This window comes from Sinohyriopsis cumingii, chromosome 6 (assembly GCF_028554795.1).
Source record: "Sinohyriopsis cumingii isolate HCF-2022 chromosome 6, ASM2855479v2, whole genome shotgun sequence".
Lineage (NCBI taxonomy): Eukaryota > Metazoa > Mollusca > Bivalvia > Unionida > Unionidae > Sinohyriopsis > Sinohyriopsis cumingii.
Window position 1 is genome coordinate 158,826,872 of NC_142966.1, and position 20,479 is coordinate 158,847,350.

The 20,479-nt window shown below is 34.3% G+C and overlaps 2 protein-coding genes across 10 annotated transcripts in view; one reads left to right on the top strand and one right to left on the bottom strand.

The window, feature by feature from the left end:
• Positions 1 to 1,366, bottom strand: part of LOC149798375 (uncharacterized) — a 73,813-nt gene extending 72,447 nt beyond the window's left edge. For both annotated transcript variants that reach the window (XM_089963536.1, XM_089963535.1), the window contains exon 1: positions 1,276 to 1,366. In XM_089963536.1, the coding sequence (XP_089819662.1) occupies positions 1,276 to 1,345 (70 nt within the window). In that variant the 5' untranslated portion in view covers positions 1,346 to 1,366. The remainder of the gene's footprint in view (positions 1 to 1,275) is intronic.
• A 1,894-nt stretch (positions 1,367 to 3,260) lies between these two features.
• Positions 3,261 to 20,479, top strand: part of LOC149798376 (E3 ubiquitin-protein ligase HERC2-like) — a 246,570-nt gene continuing 229,351 nt past the window's right edge. For all 8 annotated transcript variants that reach the window (XM_089963537.1, XM_089963538.1, XM_089963543.1 and 5 more), the window contains exons 1-2: positions 3,261 to 3,333; positions 7,058 to 7,185. In XM_089963537.1, coding sequence (XP_089819663.1) covers positions 7,111 to 7,185 — 75 coding nt within the window. In that variant the 5' untranslated portion in view covers positions 3,261 to 3,333; positions 7,058 to 7,110. The remainder of the gene's footprint in view (positions 3,334 to 7,057; positions 7,186 to 20,479) is intronic.

Sequence of the window (20,479 nt, forward strand, 5' to 3'; positions counted from 1 at the left end):
CTAAAACAAAAACAACATGTGCTATGTCTTATATTGTAGGACTATCAAAAGCCCTGCCGCTAGATATTAAACCAAGTAAACTTAAAATACTGTAAACGATCGTGGACCTACATTTTAAAGGACAGGAACAGCTTAAAGGATACCACTAATGTCTGATAATACAAACCCATTTGTTTGTACCCCCTACTGATTTAAATAATGGAAACCTTTAATATGATAAAAAGTGCAAGGAACTTAGTCAATTCATTCACTGATTTATAGTTTCTAACCTGACTGAGTAGAGTGGCCCTAACACCATCATCTTACACGCATTTCATGCTTAACGAAGTTTTCAGTGCTATAGACGGACATGCTCAGATCCATTTCCAGTTTCTGGACAAGTCCATTTTTAGCAAAGAGGTGTATCACGACTACAGATGTACATACATAAGTTGTCTGCTTCCGATATTTACAATGTTGAATCAAGCAAAGGAAAATGACAACTACGCTTTTCATGTGGATTTAACATGCGGTTTAATTTCTATGTTCATGTATGCAGAGGGATATAATTCCAAACTCTCAACGTTATGTAATTTATGCAATTCAGCATTTGCCAAACAGGATGAACTACGTCATTATGTTGTCAGATGGAAATAAACTAGCCTATAGTGTACGCAATATGGCGCCATGTTAGTAAGGAAAGTCTGTTAAACATGAAATGGTGCAGGGCATGCCAGCATTAGTGCCATTCTGGTCACAGTCAGGTTAGAAATTATAAATCAATGACTCAACTGACTTAGTTCTGTGCACTTTTTATCACATAAAACTTTCTCGTTTTTTTAAATCGGTAGAGGGGTACAAACAAACGGGTTTGTATTATCTGACTATAGTCTACTACCGTCGTCTCCATTTTTTGTGGTTTTTGTGTGTGTGTAATTATAGTAAACATTATTATTAGCGGTGTGCACGTCCGAGAAAGTGCTTATTTTACAATTTTTATTTTGGAAAATACAAATAATAACAATATATATATATATATATATATATATATATATATATATATATATATATATCGTGTAAATGAGATTGTATGGTATATATATATATATATATATATATATATATATATCGTGTAAATGAGATTGCATGGTATTTAGAATTTTAGTTGTACATAGTGCTTATCTATGCTTTGAACACCCCCACTGTGACAGCCTCCACATGGCAATAATTCCCTACCACAAAATAAACCAATGGATTTTTCCTCGCCGTTTGTATATATTATGTATGAGCCCAAACCTGTCTGATTTTTGGCCCGAATTATTGTAGGACGGTTTGGAGGTGGGGGACCAGTTTCCATTTCCGCCATCGCAAAATAAGGGAAGCTACTCTACTCTTAGTAAAGTGAAACTGTACGGTAAACAGACTGGTTATGCAAAACGTTTTTACAACCAACGATAGGTCTACAATTGTTTCGGTGAAATTCGATTTGTACATGAAACCCACATAATGACGATTTGAATCGATAAGACATTTGTTTCGTTTGACACCATTCCCCCACCGTCTATGGTTTTGATTATTAATCACTGAAATTAACCCACCAACCCTCCTTTTTAATTTTTTTTCCTTTCGCTTTTTAATAGCAATATCATATTATTGATTTAAAAATTAACTTTACCTTGTCTGCAGAAGTAAGAAAATAATATTGCAGCGCTAGAAACGTCGCGTCAGGCAAAAGCTGGAACAATATATACAAGCGTGTAGTTATTTCTGAAGAAAGATGTGAAAACAAAGGTATTCAGCTATGCAGCTACTAACTCTTGTGAGGGGAATACAATTTCAGTCAATTTAGATTTTTAATTTTATCATGGAATGGTAAACTATTTGCAGATGACCCCACCCTGCAGTTATCCAACGTTGATGACGACAGCTGTATTGTGTGCCATCTTTTGTTGGCTATTGCGTGTTTTGTCAAATGCCCTAACTATAACTACCTTTTATATTTTGCCAGTACCTTTTATATTTTGTTGTTATTGTTAAGCATCTCGGCGTGTTTCTAATTATGACTTGTTTTCCTTTGAATTTTCGATACCAAAACATGTACTAATTTGCCCTTTCCTTCATTTAAGTTAAATGTAAATAACTTGTGTTTTTTAAGACACATAAACACCAGATTCGCTTTTAAATACTACCTCTCATACGGTACTTTCCTTGCTCACATTTTAAGTTATATTCTACATTGCCTGTCTCTTTTTAATCTTCGCTAGCCAATGTTCCTATACGTTAACCCTATCTATGGTTAACATGTCGGAATCTTGGCAAGCGACGATGTTTCTTGTAATTATGCATTATGCTATTTCGTGTGTATTGTAAATCATGCTTTTTAATGTCCTAGCTGTTGTATATAAATGTCAGTAAACAGCTCTTTAGAGCTTATGTTCTATTGTTTTAATCTACCCGACTATTAATAATTCTTAGCATATTATATCAAATTCAAAAGTAACAATATACAGACATATGTTACAACATGTAGACCATGTATGTAAGTTGAACAAGAAACTAAAATACATACATAAATGTTACAACGTCTAGACTGCACATATAAATTGAAAGAAGAACGAAAACACATCTGCGTTTGTTACAATACATAGACTACACAGAGATGTTAAAACAAAAATGCAACACAGTTTAAGTTTTGTTTTCACATCCGAGGTACATTCAGAGGATTTAGAAGCTAAAATTAACATATACACCTACACGTCTGAGATGCATTGTAGAAATGTTGAAATTGCAAATGGACACAAAGGTATTGTATATGACGATTCCCCGCCACCACCCCCCCCCCCCCCGATTTGTTAAAGCAGTCAATAGTAGAGGTAAGTACTGGAAACTAACACAAAGAAACAAAGAAAAAGAAAAGAAAAAAAGAACAAAACAAAAAACAAAAACAAAACAAAACAAAAAAAAAATGTAAACGAATAAAATTGGCGTATAAAAGTACTTCTTATAGCAATTAGGTGGTGAATGAGTTGAATCTAGCTGTTTTAGGATGCAAATCAAATCTAAATTAAAGTCTGAATCTCCTGTGTTAAACACTATTACTATTAAAATAATAAACTGACTTCATAAAAAGTTCGAACTTTTGCAAATAAAATAAATAAAATGATGTTTAAAAATTATATGTTTCTGCATTTGTACACTAGGCCTATCTTCCGTTTTGAAAAAAATGGCTCTGAATTCGTTTCCATAGTTAGAGCCAGTCTACAGGAACACAAATTATTTCCCTTGGATCTTGTATCTGCGTGATGGAAACTTCCTGCAAAAAACACATTTAAACCAGATTGAAATGTAGTTATGGTACGTATAATAAAGCGTACATAGAGGATCGTTTTTACACTGTTATACTTATCACTGCACGCTTGCACAGTCATATCATGCAGAAGAAAGTAATTTATGTTTGAAATCACATCCCCTGCGGCATACAAGGTTGCATTTATTGTCCAATATATGGTTCAATAGTAATAATTAATGCAAACTGCAGTCTAATGAAGGTTATTCGACTCGTTCTATACATTTAGCTTATGAAAATGAACATTGGAATTCAAAACTTTTATTTGAGAATTGATTTCTATATCGAAATCAATGACCAGCAGAACAAGTAGTCGATTCAGGAGGGGAAGAAAAAGTTAATACACCGTATACCGATTGTATTCTAGAAATCACAGTTCATATTATGCGAGTAGAGAGTGATTGGAATACTGTTCCCAATTAAGTGGTTGAATCTTATATATAAAAGAAGTGAGAGACAACAGTAAGGATTTATTTTTCCCAGCTGTTATTTTCCCGAATGAATACATGCTGGGTGTGTCCAGTCTGTACCACTATTTATTTTTTTGTTTTTCTTACCAAGGTCTTTTCATATGCGTTGTTGCACTTCTTTAACTTGATATAAAGTTAGATAAAATTTTGGATGAGATGGATTTGGTTAAAATAGACACCATAGACTGTAATTTCACGTAAAAGAAGTTAACTTCTTTTTACCTTTACTCCCCACCCCATTCAGTACAGTGCTTTAATACTCGAAGAAAGCTGTCAGTTTTTGCTTGAAAGAGGATCGATGAACGTTAGAGAAGACAGATTTTTACTCTCTAGTCCATGTTGGTACTAATTTGATGATCATAAATGCCAGAAAATACATTGTGACCATACAGATTTCTTCAGGATATTCAAACATCATCTGTGAACAAATGAGTGAAAAATTTAATTTTGTGGACAATTAGAAGCAGATTATGACTCTGGAGAGGTGTCCAGGTCCATCATTCATAAAATCAATCAGTTTTTATATTTTATCTAATAAATGTTAGAAAAGATGACTTTTAATGATGAAAACAGTTGCTGAGCTTTTTGTTACTTTTGAGGGGCCATTTTATACAATGACCATGTTGTAAAACAACTGTGATAAAGCAAAACAGGAAAATTTAATATTTTTTATAAAGCTTGAGTAGCATTTCATAAACACTTCAAAGATCTGACATAAAAATATACAATAAGAGAAGTTTAATGTCATTATTTCGAACATTATACATTTTGAACTTACTGTACTCACTTAACTTCCCTCTGTTATTACCAAGTTTGCCTTATTCAGGCATGGAAGAGAAGTAATTTCACCTAAGTATCGGAGTCCAGCATATGCCCCATTTTACTCATGTTTGAAGCTTGGGTTTTTATGTCTCTGGCAAATATTTACAATAGCAAGGATTGGGTATATTGTTAATTTTTTCCTTATTGGTGAGAAAATGTACCATCTGGTGATCTTTTTCGCAACAACATTTTTGGCTGTTAAAAATTGTATATAGTCTTGGGTTTGAAGTTGAGAAATTCAAAGGCACCATGACAGGAAACCGCAAACTTGGATATAAAATTGCACTAGAATCTATTGTTACATAAATCATTTGTTCATATTGACAAACCACCTTAACATTGTATTGTTATATCATAATCCGCTTATGCTGATGTCTGGCCTATGTACTCTGTGCTGTCATATAACCCAAATGGTCACGCTACCTGACTAGCTACAATTGACCACCTCTGAAGGTGGGAATGGGAATGACTTCAATCTACCAGACGATGGCAATTTTTTCCTTTTTGAAATATGTACCAGAAAAATTAGTTTTGCTGAAACTTCGAAGAAAACTGATTACCTTTGAAGCATTGATCATTCTGTGTATATATATATATATATATATATATATATATATATATATATATATATATATATACTAAGCAAATAAAAAAAATTATGTCTCCATCAAAGTTTTACGATTATTTGATGTTGCCACAGCAATAACAAATGGGCAGGTGTTTGGTCCTTCAGAGAATGCCTTTAGTGGTGCCATCAGTAACACATAAACCTTCAAAAAAAGTTAATGCTTACGATTGCTTCCAGTGGCAGTTAAAACCCAAATTAAAGTTCCAATATTTTGAAACAGTAGATATCTGGCCATCGAGTTAAATAAAGGTGGGACATTTCACAAGAATGTGAAACTTTTTAATTTGTTCATGTTTTCATGAATAGCCTCATTTCTTTGGTAGACTCAGCATCATGGTAGTTGTCATTGGCTGACCAAAATTCAGACCAATTTAAGTACATGTGAATAACTATACAGCCAGATGCTACTAGGATAATAAATATCAAAGTGAATAGTTTCATGAAATGTGTGTTGACAATGGGATACAGATAAATGGACTACCATTTTTTATATATGTTTTGTGTTTTCTAACGTGATTTGACTGATGCATAAATTTTCTAACATTTGATCGAATACTCATATTCATGGATTTTTCATATGCATGCATAGTATTTAACACATTGTGAGATGTACTACACAAATGTAAGTTGCCAATTTTCAAGCATATTTCAGACTCATTTTTTTTTTTCTCTGTGTAAATCCTAGTTACTGACCACAGGTCATCTCTTAAAATTGTCACTTATTTGCGAAATTTCAACTTATTTTAAGCCCTCCTCAACTAAACATTCTCTTATGTCGATACTATTACCTTGGTCCCGAGGATGTTGAGATAAATGGATATTACTGTGTTATAAAAATGTAATTTTTGAAATTGCTGACAAAATCTTGAGGTTGGTGATTTTTTTGGTGACAGCAATTTTAAAGCCAGCACCATCCCTGAATAGTCATGAAAATTCCTTTATGATAGTTTATCAGAAACCAAACAAAATCTCTTAGAATCGGTAACTTTAAGTCTGAAAGGGGTGACTTGAATTCATTTACTTCAGAAAAGCAGTACAGGAAATTGGTTGTACTCTCTCTGCTTGTGTGTGTGTGTGTGTGTGATATAGATATTTAATGTAGCTTTAAAAAAAAATCAGTCATATTGCGAAGATGTCTGCACTGTGACAGATTATAGTGATATCTAGCACTGGGGCATCATGCCATAGACATGTAACATCATGTCCCACCCAGTCACATTATCCTGACACCAGGCTGACCAGTCCTAACACTAACCTCTTAAAGCTGAGTACCTAGCGAGGCAGCTGTTCATACCGTTTTTTTAAAGTCTTTGGTATGACTCAGCTGGGATTTGAACCCACAACCTACCACATCTGAGGCATACACTCTAACCACTAGGCCACCAGCATGCTCTCTCTGACTGTACTTTATTTTATGTTTAAGGATGCTAAAATGAAATCATTAAATAATTATGTTTGTGAAGTATTGTTGACTTTTGTTGTTTATGTCCAACAAAAGGTATTAGTATGTTGCATTTTGTTGACATTTGATTGTGTTGTTGACTCCAGGTCAGTCAGTAAAATAATAATATGTATTACCATTTATAAAGCTTGTATGATAAAATGCAGTTAATACATTGCACTTAGATATGTTCACAAATAAATGCAGGTCATCTGATTGCTGCACTGAACACATTTACTTATAGTACTATGACTACCTTTTTCTAAAATTACTTCAATAAATGAAAGGATATATGATTGTCATCCTAAGCAGAACATAACATTGATCACTGGTAGAGTGCACTCATGTTTACACTTTTCTTTATCTTGCAGTAATTTTGTCACTGATGCCAAGTCCGTGGAGTTGGTGGTGAGTTAGTTTGGAAATGCGCTGGACCAAAGAAACTCGGCTTCGCCCACAGCTGCGACATGATCAGAAATGGCTGAAAACAGATTTACAGGTAATGATCTACTGCCATATTGCTGCATATAACAACCATCTGAATATAATGTTCAAATTCAGCATGGTCTCTTACATTATATATATATATATAGATATATATATATATATATATATATATATATATATATATATATATATATATATTATACACACACATACAGGGGTCATGCTACATGGTGAAGTGGGCAACTAAGTCACCTAAAAAGTGTAAACTTCGCAGCCATGTGTTGGTAAGGCAAAAACGACTTCATCCTGTGATTTTCTTTTTAAAGGAACATTAAATTACCATCCCTTTTGAGATGCTCCTTTGATTTGGCCAGGTTAGTTCCAGTGTTATGTTATATTTAGCTCAAGGCAAAATGTACACTTCAGGCCATCAAATACTGCTGTTTCATTTATTTTCATTGGGTTCAATTTTCGTGGTTTTGTAAAATAAAAAGGCATTTTCATGGGTTCTTAAATTCATGGTTTGACCTCTACAAATACCCAAAATAAAGACTACAAAAGAATAGAACTATGCCAATGCAAATGGCAGTTACTTTAATGTTTAAAACAATACTACCACCTGCATGATCACAAATCAAAGACCTGGCAAGTTTAATACTTACACCGTGTTTTCAGCCAAGTGAATAACATCAGTTGAAGCTGACCCAGCCAACAACACTAAAACAATGCTTCCATCTCTATGATCACTAGTAAAACACCTGTCAAGATTAAGCACTTTCGCCATGTTTTCGTTTGAGTGCTCAGCATAAGAGGAAGCTCATGCATTCAACAACACTAGGCCAGTTGGTTATTAAAGTACATATGAATGATATCTTACTTAAACTACTGTCCATCAAGTTGCACCATCAGTACTTTTTGAGGATCATGGCATTAACACAGTGGCTTAAGATTGGTAAAATTCAACTTAACCCCCCCCCCCCCGTTACTGGACTTCCTAACCCAGTGCTGTCCAACCCGCAGGCTGATTTTAAATGGCCTGCCAGAGCTTGAGCAGCTATATAGTCATTGCTTTTCAGTTTTCTGCTGTGGCCCTTGGCTTCAAGAAAAACATTTTCAGTGGCCCATGGTGTCGAAAAGGTTGGACAGCACTGTCCTAACCCATCAGAAGCTGCGGACATGGTGCAGGTGCTTGCTTACCAGGCAGGTAATGTTTGGGCCTGTCTCTTGTACAGACCGACTTAAACCACTAGACTTGACAGTAAATAAAGAGTACAAAGAAGAATTGAAGTCACACTTTCACAAGTGGTATGCTAAATAGGTCATGGATGCCATTACAGAAAAAGATGTTACTGGTGACGATCAGTGTACATTATTAGTAAAACCTTGCAGCCTCAATAATCAAGCCAGTTCACATTGAATTGATAATTGCAGCTCATGCGACAATGAGTGAAAGATTGGACCTAATTATCTGTGGTTTAGAGAAAGCAATGGACCAGTTTAATTCAGCAATATGGGGATTATTTACCTGAGAAGAATTCGTGAGTAACATGAGGCTTGATTGACATGATATTGACATATTGGCTTTCTTAAAATGTGAAGTGTGAGCTTTAATACTCTGCTGTAATTGGTGTATATACAGTGTTTCATTAATAATAGTGTTTCAAGAAATAGTTATAGTATTTTACAGGATTGTTGTTCTTTTGGATTAAAAATGCATGGACAAAATGAAATGTGCTTTCAGAAGGATTGAAATGTTTCAACAACAGTTGTACTCGAATGAAGAATCGATTTGAATAAGTATTAAATTTATTTCATATACTGCTATTTCATATACTGTATTATATTTTCTTTCATTTTCAGTATTACTATTGTTTGAATACCTTATGCTTTTTCTCTGTTTGCTCTCTATCCTTACTTACCTCACATATCGATTTAAGGCAGTGAGTGTAAAGTTACAGCTATCGGATACCTTATCAAACGAGTGCATTGAAACAATATAAAATGATATATAATTCTTGTTTCAAAAGGTTAAAATAAAAAATAAAAGAAACACATGTAAAAGCTACATTTAATTACCAGATTACATTATTGACCTTGATTTATCAAATGTTAGTAGCTGTATTAATTTAAGGAATGAAACTAAGAAAACGAGGGTGGGGCATCATCCTATGTGGCTCGTTTTTCGTTGGGGATTTAAATTTGTGGTTTGGGGCAACAACAAAAACCATGAAAATGTTGGTTCCCCACAAAAATTGATGATACTACAGTAGTTATTGTTGATATCAATTACTCCAACAAACAAACTCATGCACATTCACAGGCATGTGTTTTAATAGCTGATTGACCATTAACCATTTCCTGAGTAAGTTAGCAACTATTACTGCCTGATTTCTGCAAGTTATCCTTTAATGATAAAAACATACATAACTTATATTTCAAAAGTTAAATTTATGTAAATAGCAAAATTGAGTTTTAAGAGTAGAATCAGTAACATGAATATTGTAACTGCTGTGTGTACATTATTTTCTTGATAAAAATCCATTTGGAACTGTTATGGTGGACATCACTGTTCTGGGAAGTACTGTTTTATTTGATTGTCTCTTTTCGTAAACCATTGGGCAAATATATTCAGGAAAATATACAATTAGTAAGAAAGCAGAGACTAGATATTATGTTATTTAGCTTTAAAATGCAATTATGTAGGTCATAAATATATGGAACAATGCTATGTTGTGGAGTTTACTCATTTTTGTGAAAATACGGAGAAGAAAAAACAGCAAAGCAAATACTATTTACCAATGCCTAATGTTACACCAAGTATGTAGAGAAATAATAAAATCTTACATTTGCAGTCATATCAGTGGGCTGTTATATTGAAACTATAAAGTGAGTAGTTACGTTAAGAAAACCCCTCTTTCTAAAAATAGATGCAATTCCGTGTTGGCTCTCTCAGTTTGGTTGAAAAGAAGGGTTTAGATCATTCATATAATGACTTGAATTCATCAGTGTGTTGTCTATGAACAGTTATGGTAAAGTTTTATCGGCAACCAAGAAATTTTGACAAAGAGTATGATCTGAAAGACGTGTGCATTTTCTGTCATGTACATGCTGCATGGGGTTGTTTCAGACAAGTTAATAAATCTTTTCAAATGCCATTTAATAATGAACTTCAAGAAAGTATAAAGAAAAAATCTTGATTAAGGGTATTTGATTAAGCATTTGTACTAACTTGCAATTACAATACTGTAATCTGTTAAAATTCAGTACAATGTATAGCTTCAGTTGTTTTCTTTTTAAGTCACATTGCCAAAAAACACTGAATATGAATATATACTTTTTAAAAATGCACCAAATGTGTTTAAAATATAGATAGAACCTGGAAAATTTTCTACTTGAAAATAAAGTATTGGTTAAAACCAATGTTAAATGCAAATATGCATACTGGGAAATTGATGGCATAATTCAAATAAGAGAATAAAAACAACACATTCACGCATTTTGTGTATCTTGCTTTGCTGCCACTTCTTTCTGTTCTGTCCAAAAGGAGAAAGGAGAAGTCACTTCTCCCTAACATTCAAATCTAGCTTGAACCATATATATATATACACACACACACACACACACAAACACATTTGTGTAAAACCACATGTTGATAATGGTACTATCCCCAGTATTGGCATCCATGCATTTAAAGCATATACAGAGTTACAACCTCTTTGAATGTCAACCAGCCATTCTTTCTATGTCCTAGGCAGCAGTTTGGAGTGGTTTTCATAGCACATACTGAAGCTAATGGGGCTAAGTGGGTTAAATTTGTACATGCATGTACATTAGTTGTACGGTCTTGGTTATTTTTCTGTTGTTTACCTCATTTTGTTTGCACACATTATAAATATTGCTATACCAGCAATCATGAAACTTGGCGAGGGGGTTATGTTTTGACATTGAGCTCATTTATCAACTTTGGTGAGCGAATGTGTATTGATGGGTTCACCATCATTTCACAAAGTAGGTCACTGTGACTAATATTTCCTGCTGCAGCGGATTTGGTCAAATTGCGTTTTATGTTTATTTCTCAACCTATGTATATGTTAGAATCATCAATGTTTGTATGCATCTCTGTCAACATCCTTGCCAAAGAAGAAGTCGTGTGACATAAATTTTACATTTTACCAGCTTAGGTTGGGGTCCCGAGTGGCCGAGCGGTCTAAAGCGCTCACCGTTACGGATCACTGCCATCTCACCTCTGTCTGTGTGAGTTTGAGTCTCAGGCTTGGCTAACGGGGGTACGTGAGAAAGACTACCAGTAGCTTCTCGTGGGTCGGTGGTTCTTCCCGGGGTTTTCCAGGGTTCTTCCTCCACCAATTATACTGGCCGCCATGTATAGCCTGTCTTGTGCTGAAAAATGGCATTAGACCCTACAACAACAACAACCAACTTAGGTTAAGTTTTGGGGTTTAGCTCAGAACCAGTGTTATTCAGAGATTTATAAAATTATGACCTGTATTTTGTGCTTCACATCCTTGGTTTTGGTCTCAAGCAGTGTTGATGCCAGAATCATCAAACTGGATGACGGTATGAATTTTTATTATTACCACACCCTTACAAACCAAGAAGGTCATGGTGACCTACATTTAACATTTTACTGGATAATGTTGAGTTTCTGTACTTGGCTCATAACCAGGTTGGTTTTTATAATACTACTGTACCTAGAATCAAGCAACAAGGTAGGAAGAGTATGACACTGACATTTTAAAAGTTGGAAACTGTGACCAATATTCCACTTTTCATTGCATTCTCTCGCTCTCTTTCTCTCTCTCTCTCTCTCTCTCTCTCTCATCACATAAGTGCTCAGAAAGAAATATTCTTTCACATTTGCAAAAGCCTCATTAAGCCAGAAACCTCTCAAAACTGGAAACAATTGGGTCCCAACAGTGTTAACTTTTGAGGAGTTTCGCTGTATATAGTAATTAGGTGAATTTTCTGTTTGCTGCTGCTTTTTACATGAGATCTCACCTGTAAAGGTTGTCAGGGGAATTATTGATACATGAACCATGTCCTTTTCACATGAGACCTCACCTGCAGCAGTTGTCAGGGTAATTATTGATGCAAGAACCATGTACTTTTGACAAACACTCCATGGTTACTGAAGATTGTGAATTTCATTCAGTTAAATCTGGCTTTGGACAGCTTCGCACTCATCTTTTAGGAACAGTTAATTTAAAAAAATTGGTTAAAAAACAACCTGAATCTGTTCCTTATCACTGATATGATAGAAAATAATTTTTTTTTAAAGGTCTTTTAATGTCTGTCACAGTGGGTGGGTGGGTAGGTAGGCTAGATTTACAATGTTAGCACAATTTCTGCATATAAAGTGGACATTTATAGTTGAAATTTCAAATGTTACAATGATCATAAGTTCAAAAGATTTTTAAATTTTTTAGTTAGAAATGGTGCCAAAAATTAACTTTCTGCATGTTTATAGTACTGAAGAGTAGTGAAAGTAGAAGTGAGCTATCTAAATGTGGGTATACTCTGGTTGAGTACAGACCACAGAATTTTTGACATTTTTGTTATTGATTGGTCTATTTAGTATAGCTAATTTGTTTCATTCCTGTTGTGGGGGCCTCGAGTGGTCTAAAGCGCTCTCTGTTACGGATCACTGCCATCTCACCTGTCTGCAGGTGTTCGAGTCTTGGATTCGGCTAATGTGGGTATGTTAGAAAGCTTGCCAGTAGCTTCTTGTGGGTTGGTGGTTCTTTCAGGGGTTTTCGGGTTCTTCATGCACCATAAATACTGGCCGCCATGTATAGTCTATCGTGTGCTGAAAAATGGCGTTAAACCCTACAACAACAACAACAACAATAACAACTTCTGTGAAATGAATGCAGTCCAAATCCAACTCAGATGCTAAAATCACTGACAGTTGAAATGAATATCAGTGGATGAATATTCACCCCTAACTACGTGCATATTTTTGTGTGCATTTGTGAATGTGGCACATGAATACTTTGGATTACCACTTAAAATTTAACCTTAGCATATGGTGCACTTGTCTGCAATGGACAAAATAGTGTGGTCCCTGAGTTTTTTTTGTGAAAGGTTTTCAGTGTACATGCAGTCTATAAGTGTACAGGTGCACAACTGTTCATATTAATTGGTGTTTTTTTAATGTAGATTCAAGGTTCTGTTTGTTGATATGTGCCCATTTATGTAACTAAATTAAAGCTTATGTACTTTGCAAAAAAAATTCCTTGAGAGGCAATCCAATTGTTACATTAAACCCTACAATAACAACAACTTTCCTGTTGTGAAGCCCGTCATCATACTGCTGCCCCTCCAATAATCATATATAATTATGGATCCTGTTACTTTGAATTGTTTCATTATCATTATATCAGCATTCAGTATCCAGCTTTTGTATTGTTATGCTCCATTACATTACAACTGTGTTGAAATATCTCCCAGTAGTAGTGTGATGGTCAGAAGAGTCAAACAACCAAGTGTTTAATTATAATTTTCCAATATAGAAGGTAAATGATGAAAGTTTTATTTTTAGTTGTTGTATTTTTAGTGACTGGTTATCAGTAACTTTGTATTTAGTGCAGTTCATTCAGAACAGGCACAAGGTACTGAGAATATGAACTGCTTTCACAAATTGGTTGTTTATGCCAGCTGCAAACAGTGATCTTTGCATGCATTCATCAAGACAGATCGTTGATGGATGTCAACTATAATTGTCAGAATGGTATACAGATCTGACATTTGCAGTTTCTTGGTGATGAGCATGGAGGTAAATACTGTAAAGGAAAATGTAAAAAAGTACAATCATACGAAAGACAATTGCAGAAAAGCAGCATGGTGCTTCAAAATGTAAGAGAAATGTTAAATGGATATGTCCTGCTGAGTTTGATTAGATGGAGTATGATGATGAGTTTATTGTGCTATTCTGTTCAGTTTGTCACATGTAGCAATTAGTATTACCTTCAGTTGGGGGGCCCCGAGTGGCCGAGTGATCTAAAGCGCTCTCCGTTACGGATCACTGCCATCTCACCTCTGTCTGCGTGGGTTCAAGTCTAGGATTCGGTTAATGTGGGTATGTGAGAAAGCTTGCCAGTAGCTTCTCGTGGGTTGGTGGTTCTTCCTGGGGTTTTCCCGGGTTCTTCCTCCACCATTAATACTGGCCGCCATGCATAGCCTATCGTGTGCTGAAAAATGGCGTTAAACCCAACAACAACAACTGTCAATTAGCAAATAAAATGTGCGTTATCCAAGTTTTTCCCAATCATGCATATCACCCAACCGTGTGTAATACAATTTGATTTTTACTCATCATACCACGTTGTAGTAATATTTTAAAAGGCCCATTTCCCTTTGTAAACAACTCACCAAATTCAAAATAGTTAATGACTTTAATGTTGATTATACAGTTATGGTTTATTTTTCAGCTAAATTTTAGAAGTTTAAAGACAATATAATAACAAGACCAGATCAACATAATAAAATCAGTGTCTTCAATTTAATGACTTACTAACTTATGAAGAGTGGCATTGTTGTATTTACTAAATTCTTAAACTGCCATAGATTGGTCTGATTCACTGTCGTAGTTGGACTTAGAGCTACCATAGTCGAGTCAACTTCTGGAAGAATTTCACGTTTCTGGAATCCATTCTGAGTTGTAGCCTGTGTTATATTGTAAAATTGGAAGGTTTATAGTTCAAGCAATCTGGCGATTATTTATGGGTAGGTGACTATTTTATTGATTTTGAATTACTGGGAATGGATAGGCACAGCTTTGGACCTGCATTTAAACAAAGATAGCATTCGGAATGTTTGAGAAGGCTCAAGGGGAGGAAACTAATTATGAATTGACCTAGTTTGGTTGAAACACATCTGCTGTGGTTCAGTGGTAAACAGAAAGGATGATTTACCATACGCTGTGTATTTTTTAATATGTTTATAATGAAAAGAAGCCAACACAGATTTTGGTAATTTATTATTCTTTATGAAAACCTGCAGGATACATATGTCTATGGGTAATATAATATAATTTTCACAGAGTACAAAAACTGCAGGTAATACACGAGTGCGTGTTATGCTTAGACGCGTGTTGTATTTGCTAATTAACATCAGACCAAAAATCATCCTTAGTTGTGGATTTATGGGGTGCATTGGGAAAGAATCATTGAAATTTCATGAAAAAAGTTGGAACTATAACGTATGCAGCACATTAAAAGAATCCTGAATGCTCAGGTTGTGCTAAATCAATGAACAAGTTGTGCTAAATCAATGAACAATTAATAGCATAAATAAAACAAAATTGTATAAAGTATAGGACAAGTCAAATTTATGGAAGACATAAAAGTTCCAAGTCACATGCCATGCAGGGCAAGTGGCTGCATGGAAAGTTATCAAGCCCTATGCATATTTGCCTTGTTAGTTAAAATGCTGTTCTTAAAGACAGGATTAGCCATCAGTTAGATATTTAGAAGTTTAATTACTTGCTAATAAAATTAGAATTATACTAAGGTGACAATTTTTAATTATTTATTGAATTGGCAAGTAAAATTTGAAGAGCCGGTCAAATTAGTTTTAAAATCTGGTAATGTAAATAATAGGGTGTTAAATATCTATAAAGGGCCTGTTTTTTTGTGTGTGTTTTGATTTTATACAGTTGTACTTAGATTAATATTTTGATTGGATTGAATGGAATTATAAAGTTGTATCTATGTACTTGCCTGTAATATGTTTTGTTTTTATTTGTTGCTGTCTTTAAATACATTTGTCAGTATGCACAAATACATTTCTTTTTGTCAAGCATAGGCACAGGGCAAATGGACACACTCACTGGGCAAGTAATTTTTGTTTTATTTGCCATATGGGCAGGTTGTTGAAATTTTTTTGCCATGCATGATAGGTAATGATGTGATTGATATTCCATACCATTTGTTTCTGATAACCATTCTGTTTACTCACATGGTCCACATTATGGTAATCATGCTACCATTAATATATTACTCCACCTTTTAGAGTCTTATCTGTCTTGACTGTAAAACAGCTAGGTGTTGTGATATACTTCACTCCATGCCACCAGAATGCATTTTGTAACCTCTAAGAGATATCCCTGACATGAAGATTTCTGTGCTTTATATTAAATGACGTATCAATGAGTAAGTTTCTTATTTGCAGAGGAGAGGGAATTTGTGGTTTACTGCAGTTAAAACACACAAAGAAAAGAGAAAAGAAATATCTACCGGTACTTTGGTTTTCTTGAGAATATTGGGTTTTTTTACCCAGTGTATTGGGTCACTGTACCACCTTGTCTTTCTTTTGATGCCCAAGTGAGAACCCACATGGGTCCCAGGGATTCACCATATTAACAGTATGGACACTTCTGAACTCATTTCAGTTGCTGGAGATCAATTCCTGCCATTGTTAAGATGTGCTAATGAAAGAATGACTAGCTTACCATTTACATTAATATCATCCCCACTACATCCCATGGGTTATATAAAATTGTAAGATGATTTGATAAGACAAATAGTTCATTTCAGTTGATCACCTCTGAACTGACCTTAGCTTTTATGCATCCCCACCAACTGCCTTATCTGTGAAGGGGGAATATAGTGCCAGCCATATCCATTTGTCCCATAATGTCCCTTTTTATAAAATCCCATAACATCATAATTTTTGTTTCCGCTCTGTAACCTTCACACAACTTTGTGGTTTTCATTAGGAAAACTCTGGTAAAGTTATTAAATTTTTGTCATTTTCCCACAAAATTTTACTCAATGTCCATTGTTTGCCTTTGAACTATGCATTACAATTTAATATTTGCTTAATACATTGTATTCTTTTTGTCATTTATAATTTATACCTTTTAGAAAAATTTAGCATCTTTATCTTTTAAATTTTATCTTGTAGTACTTCATGTTTCCATTTATATGGAAGGGTTATTTTTCCTTAAGATTTGTGAAATTCTTCATTTTTAGATTTGTAGAACATTTAATTTTTAAATGGAACCATGTAGCCATTGTCATGCTGAGGTGCTATTAAATATTAACAAATACCGTTAGATCATAAATTTCGCTTAGTTACTTTTGAAGGACATCATGGATTGAATCAAATTAGATATGAGGCTGTATATTAAGGAAATCAAGTTCAAGTCAGTTTTCATCATTCTCTGCCACAATTTCATAGAGCAATGGACTATGTTTGACTTGGAGAACTTTGCCTATCATTTTTGTTCCAGCTATATACATTTTGAAGGATTTTTGAATGGGTTGAAATCAAACTTGATATGAGGCTTCAGATTGTTTAAATTTTTGCTATTTTCAGGAGTTGCATCCCATGTTTGTCCTACTCTGTGTCACAGGAAAAGGCTGAATAGACATTCGTGACACTTTGTGGTTATATTACCCCTGGACTAGCCATGTTTCAATATTTTCTGGCCAAAATTTATATAATTTACATACCTGCTTATAAGTACATGTATTGTTTTTTTTAATACTGGAAACTATTCATGCAGAGTTGGGTTTGTCTTATTAGCATGGCATTCAGATTTTATTTAAAGTCTAGGACTAATAGATATCTACTGTGTGTACAAAATGCCATCATTCAGATATTTTTACATTTTCATGCCCTTTCAGAAATGCATGTGTGGTATGCACTGTATTTATCCATTTTATTATGGTATACTTCTCATTGCCCAATACTTGTATCTACATTTTGCATTTTAATAATTTGATAATATTAAATTAAATATTATCAGAGATAAGTATCAATCAGTTTTGTTTACTGTGAATCTTTATGACAAGTATATTGTTTCCAATTTTTGTGCAAGTCCAAACAGGCAGTATTTGTATTATATTTTGTGTTTGCTGTATAAACACTGATCATGTTTGATTTGAATTTGCCTTTTTTCATAAGACAGGTGCAAGTCAGATGAGATGTCCTTTGCTTATAGACCATTCTCAGCATGTATTCATGTGACCCTGGGTCAATGAATCTAAAACGAGGCTAAGCTAGGCACCAGCTTCATTTTACCTCACAACCATGACTGCTACAATTGATACTGGCAAGGGAAAAAAATCGTGATGAATATTGTTGTGTTCCGTTGTGCAATGTCAATGCTAGAATTCACATAGATTTAAGCTTCCACCATATTCCATCAGTGAAGAAGATGGAGCATTGTAGAAAATGGATTGTTGCAATAAGTCATGATGAGTGGCCAAATTTTAAGATAAGAAACTGGATGATTGTTGGTGTGTTTGTATTTTTTTGCAACTGAATGATGTAATAAAGAGAAATCCAAACGCAAAATAGGTTCTGTTGATGAAGCAAATGAGTGTATGTATCATTATGTGTGCTTTATAACAGTAGGTTTCTAAAAATGTTACCCCTTGTCCCATTCCACAAAGGGAGGTCATCAAAATCTCTGCCTACCTCAGCACAGTGCATTCGTATCGGCAATTATGAGTTGATGTACAAGTAGTAATTGCAGAAAAAGTGAACTTTATTATCTCGTTGAAAAAATAGAAAGAAACAGTAGAATCAAAATGACCACGATAGAGAAGAGGGATTTGCACCAGTAAAATGAAAACGATGAGAGGACAAGTTCAATGAAATTACGAGAGAGAGAGAGAGAGAGAGAGAGAGAGAGAGAGAATGTGACTGGATAAGAATTAATGAAACTCTTGATAAAACCTATTGATGTGTATAAATGTAAGGAAAAATGCACACTTAAATCACAAGCCATTGAAATTCTATAATTGTAGTAAGTTAATGTCAGAGAATTCCCATATTCTGGCTTTTTTATTTTACTACAGTGATATAGTTTCAATAACCTGTGCTGAAATAATTGTTTGATTTTTTTGACAACTAATTATTGCAACAAACTCATGGTTTATTTTTTATTTTGGAGACAACCGTGATGAAATTCTCAACACATGCAAAAGAAATATCTGGCAAACAGCTTAGATCATTACTCGATGTACAGTAGGACACCATATGTTTTTCTCAATCTGCCAAGCTGCCTTTTCGCGATACATTAATATTCATGAGGATCTCATTAAGAATGGTTTATAGAGGCAGCACTCACTTTGTTTTTGCAGTTGATAAAACCTTAGATCCTCAAAAGTGACTTCAGTTGCCAAGTCTAGTCTTATAATCAGTTAACTATGGGTGGTTCTTTTGAGTGGTTTAAGTACTATCTTTGTGTGTTTTATCTTAATCTCTTAACAGTGCCCTTTTAGATAATCATTTGCTTGAGCCATGAATTTGATACTTGTTAAGTACCAATTTGAGTTCTGTATTAAGTTAACTGTGGGTACTTAATTTAATTCTGTTATCATGTTGGACAATTGACAACCTTTCATTTGTGGTTATCTTTTATTGAGATTTCACTGACTGTATGGTCAAAGCATCAATTAGAGAGCCTAAACCCACACTAAACAGAGGCACTTGCACATGACAAGGATTAGAGTCTGTTGATTTTGCAGCTACCAGAATTTTTGGGGTTTAAACCAGATGACATTAGACTGACATTTATAGTATAGTGTGAATCACAAAATGTGGACTTTACAGTCATTGTTTATTCATAAGATGTATGGAATTAACATAGTGCAGGATATTGTCAACCTGATCATTCTGCACTACCAGTTATATGTGACCTATGATTAAATTAATAAATTTATTATCATATGAATGGATTTAAAATGTTGAGCATTATGGATTTCTGTGGATTTATTACAAAAAACAAACAAAATTTCGGACATATTCCATTCAGTAAAATAATCAGTGATAATACAATTATTGGTTTTGTTTTATTTCTTAGTGAAGGCATTGTGGATCTTTCAGTTGGATATTTTTGTTCACCAAGACATATAAACAGGGCATAGTAAAATGTTGCTATTTATTGTCTTGAAGTAGGAGGTTGACATATAACTGAACTTGTTTATAAGCAAGCATGCACGGTATGCAGTCATAGCAGTGTTGTGGTGGTGGTGGCAGGTCAGTTAGCAGGAATTGGGGAAATTAGCAGGTCAAGCAAAGAAACAAAATTTTAGGACACTTATTTAATGGCTACCTTTCACTCCACTGTTGCTAATTAGAGCCACTTAATCTACTATCTTGTCTCTGATATCATCAGCATTTTCAACATCTAAAGTTTGTGTTTAGTTCTCTAAAAGCCCTTTAATTAATTTACACAAACACTTATGCCTGTGACATATGTGACCTCTAATTAAATTCATGGATTTTGGATTCATGGAGAAAGTTTATGCTAAGTACTGTAATAGCCCATAAATTAATTTACATAAACATTGTCTCTACTGGTGGCTTGGGGT